The sequence below is a fragment of the Zingiber officinale genome, chromosome 4B (assembly GCF_018446385.1).
Source record: "Zingiber officinale cultivar Zhangliang chromosome 4B, Zo_v1.1, whole genome shotgun sequence".
Lineage (NCBI taxonomy): Eukaryota > Viridiplantae > Streptophyta > Magnoliopsida > Zingiberales > Zingiberaceae > Zingiber > Zingiber officinale.
The window spans coordinates 18,906,392-18,913,512 of NC_055993.1; the positions used below are offsets into that span (position 1 = coordinate 18,906,392).

The 7,121-nt window shown below is 41.2% G+C and overlaps 1 protein-coding gene across 1 annotated transcript; it reads left to right on the top strand.

Moving 5' to 3' along the window:
• Positions 1 to 1,242: 1,242 nt before the first annotated feature.
• On the top strand, positions 1,243 to 3,185 carry LOC121974816 (high-affinity nitrate transporter 2.1-like). Its single transcript, XM_042526067.1, has 2 exons — positions 1,243 to 2,109; positions 2,193 to 3,185. Exons 1-2 carry the CDS (start codon positions 1,300 to 1,302, stop codon positions 2,973 to 2,975), a joined length of 1,593 nt encoding a protein of 530 aa, XP_042382001.1. The 5' UTR covers positions 1,243 to 1,299; the 3' UTR covers positions 2,976 to 3,185.
• The last annotated feature ends 3,936 nt before the right edge of the window (positions 3,186 to 7,121 follow it).

Below are 7,121 nucleotides of genomic sequence, written 5' to 3' on the forward strand. Positions count from 1 at the left end.
AAACGAAGTCCTTTTGGGTGTTGTTAAGACACAGGCATTTAGACAATATTATTATGAACAGGTAGCTGCCTATTATTTTGTTTCCAAAAAAAAAAATAATAAAAACATACAGCTTCTCAAACTCTGACATTTTTTTATTTCTCATTATATTAATATAATGCTCATAACTCTCAAGCATAGCCAAAGGGCAATAATTGGACGTATAAAACTAGCTTATGTTCACATCATTCTTTCTGTAAAGAAATAGACAACCATTATTCTGAGGAGAAGAAGAAAATGTGGATTCATTATTTGACTTTGCATTTTTTTTTGTCGGAAGACTTGCATATTTCTTCGGCTCGAATCAATTAGTGCAACACTGAGTTATCGATGAAACTTAATTAAGATGATAAACTAGCCAGAGGTGCCAAGCGAGTCGAGTCACAACTCGATCCATCGTACTTGATACGACCTATCTATGAACTCAGACTCGATAGACTCACACCCGACCCTACTTCCTGACTAACCAGGCTCACAATGGTAGTCTGCCCGACACGGTCCCCTGTTACCAATAGGGTTAGCATTTGAATCTCTTATGCCCCACTTGAATCATTCCCCTACCCCAACGAGAGAATGTTCAATATTAAACTGTGTCACTGGTCGGCAAATAAAATAGAGCTAAATGCATCAAGTCAACTCAGTTTTCGGGTTATTTATTTATAATGCTACATGACAACTTGTCATTTCTTATAATACGCTAAAATAAGTGTTAAATATATAGAAGCCGATCGACCGTATATATCCTTCTAATTTCCAGATAGGATCGGATCAGATCATCTGAAAGATTCATTGCATATCCTTTCACTGTTCAAACTCTATTTGAATCGGTTAAGGACATTTATACTTGTAGAACCACCTAAAACAATTTCACAGTGAAAATTTAAGAATTGAAAGGAAAGTTTACGTGATTTGTTGTATGACTGCTTATACTTTTAATGTTTAGAGTTTAGAGATCGAGTGGACTGACGTTTCACGGCGTGTGATCAGTGGAATTTATAACATTAGAGTTGTAGTTGGACTTTCTGTAGAAATGTGATCCTTGGGGCGCTTGACAGGTCGAAGGTAAGATCGGCTGTGTGACGCGGCGGCAAAGCTAGTTCCCCTTTCCATGTTTTCAAAGTGTTTCGGCTTTTGGATAAAGTCAACGCCTTCTACTTATAAATACTGAACTCCATTGCTTCTCATCATCATCATCATCGATCCGTCTCTCGATCGAACTCAAACTTGATCTAATTACGAGCTAGCCGATCGATCGAGGAGATGGAGGGATCAGTGGGTGAGCCTGGGAGTTCAATGCACGGAGTGACGGGGCACGAGCCGACGTTGGCGTACCAGGTGACGTCGACGACGGTGGAGACGGACACGACGGCGACGTTCGCATTGCCGGTGGACTCGGAGCACAAGGCGAAAGCCTTCCGCCTCTTCTCCTTGGCCAGGCCGCACATGCTCACTTTTCATCTCTCCTGGTTCTCCTTCTTCACCTGCTTCGTCTCCACCTTCGCCGCCGCTCCCCTCGTCCCCATCATCCGTGACAACCTCAACCTCACCAAGCCGGACGTCGGCAACGCTGGCGTCGCCTCCGTCTCCGGCGCCATCTTCTCCCGTCTCGCCATGGGCGCTATCTGCGACCTGCTCGGTCCCCGCTACGGGTGCGCCTTCCTCGTCATGCTCTCCGCCCCCACCGTCTTCTGCATGTCCCTCGTCTCCTCCGCCGCCGGCTACATCGCCATGCGCTTCCTCATCGGCTTCTCCCTCGCCACCTTCGTCTCCTGCCAGTACTGGATGTCCACCATGTTCAACAGCCAGATCATCGGGCTCGCCAACGGCACCGCCGCCGGGTGGGGCAACATGGGCGGCGGGGCCACCCAACTCATCATGCCCCTCGTCTACGACCTCATCCGCAAGGCCGGCGCCACCCCCTTCACTGCCTGGCGGCTCGCTTTCTTCGTCCCTGGGACCATGCACGTCTGTGTCGGCCTCCTCGTCCTCATCCTCGGCCAGGACCTCCCGGACGGCAATCTCAATTCGCTCCAAAGCAAGGGCCAAGTAGCCAAGGACAAATTCTCTAAGGTAATTAATTAATTAATTAATTAATCATGAATTAAGTCACACTGCCCTGCTCTGCTCTGTAACCTCTGTTTTGTAATGAAAAGGTGTTATGGTACGCGGTGACCAACTACAGAACATGGATCTTCGTGCTCCTCTACGGCTACTCGATGGGGGTGGAGCTGACGACTGACAACGTCATCGCCGAGTACTTCTTCGACCGGTTCGATCTCAACCTGCGGACGGCGGGCACCATCGCCGCCTGCTTCGGCATGGCCAACATCATCGCCCGCCCCTTCGGCGGCTTCACGTCCGACTTCGGGGCCCGCCGCTACGGCATGCGCGCCCGCCTCTGGAACCTCTGGATCCTGCAGACCCTCGGCGGGGCCTTCTGCCTCTGGCTCGGCCGCGCCAATTCCCTCCCCATCTCCGTCTTCGCCATGGTCTGCTTCTCCATCTGCGCCCAGGCCGCCTGCGGCGCCACCTTCGGCATCATCCCCTTCATCTCTCGCCGCTCCCTTGGCGTCATCAACGGCATGACCGGCGCAGGGGGCAACTTCGGCTCCGGCCTCACCCAGCTCCTATTTTTCACCAGCGACAAGTACTCCACGGCGACGGGGCTGTCGCTGATGGGCATCATGATCATGGCGTGCACGATGCCGGTGACGCTGGTGCACTTCCCGCAGTGGGGCAGCATGTTCCTGCCGCCGTCCAAGGACTCGACGACGTCGACGGAGGAGCACTACTACGGGAAGGAGTGGAACAAGGCGGAGCGGGAGAAGGGCATGCACCAGGGAAGCTTAAAATTCGCCGAGAACAGCCGGTCCGAGCGCGGGAAGATCTACGCCGAGTCGGCGCCGGCGCCACGGGACGCATCGCCACGCGTGTAGACGATCGAGCTAGTTAATCAATTTACAAAAAAAAACAACGAATTAATCCTCTCGCAAGGATTTGTGACCAGTAATAATGCGAGGCGATGTGCGAGTTCTATAAGCGTACTACGAAGACCAAATTCTCTATGGGATTGGTTGCATCTTGATCTCCTAATTAAGGTTTAAGCACTACTGCGAGCGTTTATCTGTCATTGTCATTTTACAAATATTATATATTTATATGTATTATGTTTGCAATCTTACACAAATACTCGTGCTCTGAACAATGACAAACTCATGGACAAATTATTGCTGGATTCATTGGGGAGATCTAGTTGGTGGTGGTATCAAAGATTTGACCTTCGCAAGCCGATCTTTAAAGTCATTAAAACGACAGCCAATGTCAACTCAATCCGCGTCCTTTGGTAAACTGTCTAAATCTATCATCGTACCATATCTATCTTTTTCAAGCTTTTTGAGAGGTGCTTCCCCGTCAAGCACACCCCTCCAATTCTCCTCTCTCTCCTTGCCAAATGTCGCATGTAGTCTTCTTTAGTTTTTTTTATTTTTTTTATTTCATTTAATTCTCATTTAGTTTTAATTTTTTTAATTAATTTTATTTAAAAATAACTCTCATACAATTATATTTTTAATTTTATTTAGTTTTATTTTTTAATTAATTTAATTAATTATTTTTTATCAATGCTTTATTTTTCAATTTTATATAAATTTTATTTAATTTTTATTTTTTAATTAATTTAATTAATTATTTTTTATCAATACTTTATTTTTCAATTTTATATAAATTTTATTTAATTTTTATTTTTTAATTAATTTAATTTATTATTTTTTTCATAATACTTATATTTTTCAATTGATTTTTTTAACCAATTTCTTTATTAATTTTTTATCAGTTTTATTTTTTTCAATAATTTTTTTATATGTTTATAATCTTTTATTTATTTTTAGTTTATATTTAAAACTAAAAAAATTACTACCAATTAATAATGAACACATTCATAACTTAGGAACAAACATATTTTTTTCCAAATGAAGAGTACATGTAATAATACAAAAAAAAAACATAAAAACATATAAAAATATAAATCTTAATCAATATTACCTCCAAATTCTGCTCCCGATGCATTTGGTGGTGGTGCACCTATTACTTCGTACCACAAATGAGCGCGTGTCCTGTAACGAGTGACTCATCCTTTAGCTTTATACGATGAATGTTGTCACCACCAAGTTGGAATGGGTGGTACAGGATAATGAGGATATAAGAAAACTTGTACGAAGTGATTGCCAATATGAGCAATAGCTATTTCTCGACGCTCTTGGTTTGGAACTGGAGGAGTTCTTAATGGCAAGTGAGTAAAACAACTCCCAATATTCTCACCAAATGTATGAAGTACAAGATTGTACCTTGATGCGATGACAATTCCCAAAGGCATAGCGTTCATCCAATATATTTCTGGTGCCCACTGCTCGAAATAATTCAATGAGAATAATAGATTGGTTACCAAATTTGGATCTGGATAAAGTTGATCATATAGATCCTTATTTTGTTGAATCTCTTCTATAAGCTCAAATCGTACTTGAACCCAACCTTCTTCACCATACCCAATTAGTGCAACTATTGCCCTGAATCCACAATGACCATCAGATTGAACATCAATAGTGTGAGAAATATAACACTGCAGAGGCACGAGTAATTTCTCAATATAAGTATCACGGATGGGTGGAACTGGAGAGTGATCATGGGTCGTTTGAGTATTGCGAACCTTCGACCCTCTTCCACGTCTTCCTCTCCCTTGAGATGTTGCAATCGGTTGAGAGACTCTAGATCCTGAAGTGGATGCTTCTCCGAAAGAAGATATGCGGCGTCCACATTGCTCATCTATACCCGTAGGTCGACCTCTATGTTCTGTGTTGTATGAAGGAGCTCGCAATGTACTTTGAGATGGATCAATCATATCAAGAAACTTGTTTATCATATGCTCTCGCATATATGGATCCATCCCATCTAATATCTCAACAAAGTGGGATGTCCTTGTAACGCCCGCCCTCCCTGCTACCCTAAGGGACGGGGCTACGATACTCTACGTATAAATTTTTCTTTTTAAAACAGCGGAAGACTTAAAATAATTTTCATAGTTTTAATAAAACTTTTCTTTTAAATTTCTTTTGAACTATACTATCACATGGCATCAAAATCATAACATCAAATCCAGTGGAACCATAATGTCTAGCCACACATGTTTAGGTATTACAAGTCATAAAATACCAATGCATAGTTCTTTAAAGAAACTTTAAGCAGGTTCTTATTTATTTGGTTGCCTAGCCACTGCCACACACATCTTCGTTGCCCCTCCTGCTGCTCCTCTAACTCATCCAGCTTTTTTCCTTTATCTGTGGTACAAGGAAAGTAAGCTATGAGCACTCATGGCTCAGTAAGTTCCTTTCCTACTCACTAAAACCAACAATCAGAACATAATCAAGAATGCATCAACAAGTCATAATCTCAACTAATCATGGCATAACATAGCATTCTATTCAAGCATATCATGCATCATAATATAATCACAACTAGTCATAGCATATCAAGCATCACCATGGCCGAAACATATACATAGTGCATTGCATAAAACATAGCTAGACATGACATAACAAACAAGTATTATAGTATATCAAAGCATGGCCGAAACATGTATATCAAAGCATCATACTATGGCCGAAACATGTACATCAAGGCATCATCATATCTATGGCCGAAATCTATATATCAAGCATCAACAAATCCATGGCCGAAACATGTCTATAAGGTATAGCATGAACATAACATAATCATATCTTATCATGACATATCATAATCAAGAGCATAACATGAAACATAGCATAATCATAAGGTGTATGCAATATGATTTTGGAAAACATGTATCCGAAAAACATGTGTATGTCTCATGATCTTTAAAACCATTTTCTTTTACATATATACTTGAAAGTACTCTCAACATAAAGGGGATCCCGGCTATGTACCACTTACATATTGCGCGCAACCTTGTAGGTCCAAGGTAGCAAGTCTTGAACCCTACGAGGCAAACATACTAGGCCCTTAGTCCTAGGGGCACTTAGGAGCCCATCCCTAACGAGGTCCTTAGTCCCCGGGGCGCTTATGGAGCCCACCCTTGGTACAAGCCACTCACATATAAAGTAAAGTATATGTCATACATATCATGTATCATAAAAGCATGCATCATTTAGGCACACATCATATCGTAAAAGTATGCATCACTTAGGCATACATCATGTCATAAAAGTATGCATCACTTAGGCATACATCATATCATAAAGGTATGCATCACTTAGGCATACATCATGTCATAAATGTATGCATCACTTAGGCATACATCTCATCATAAAGGCATGCATAACTTAGGCATACATCATGTCATAACAATATGCATCACTTAGGCATAGATCATAAAAACATGCATATCTTAAGCATAAAGCATATCATCAAGCATGCATGATTTAACCACATAGCATATCATGAAAGCATGCATATTTTAAGCACTAAACATAGCATTAAAGCATGCATAATTTAACCACATATCATAACATAAGCATGTATATTTTTAGCACAAAGCATATCATATCATAAAAGCATGCATATCATATCATAAGTCATAAATCACAAGCATACATTTTAAGCATAAGGGTGTATCTTGTGATTATCCTATCATAGGAAACATGGTATCATATTTATCTTGGTTTTAAGCTTCCTAAACCCTTGTGGCCGAAACCCTTTAGAGCTCAATTTAGGTTAAACACAACATCCAAGCATGTGGCACCTAAATTATCATCATAACATTTTCATAGGAAGCATTATAAACATGATTAACTTAGTTTCTAAGTTCCTCAAGTCCCTAATTTCATATGGCCGAAACCTTAAGGTGTGAAACAAGGTTCCATATGACATAAAAGTATGGACAACTTTAAATCATATTTATAACATTTTTACCAAGGAACAAGGTAAACACATTTGACACATTTGAATTAGTTCCTAAGTTCTTTAAGCCCTTAACATATGTCATGGCCGAAATTTAACAAGTTCTCATTAGGGCTACAAACAAGCATACAAGCATGTGAACTTGGACTAAC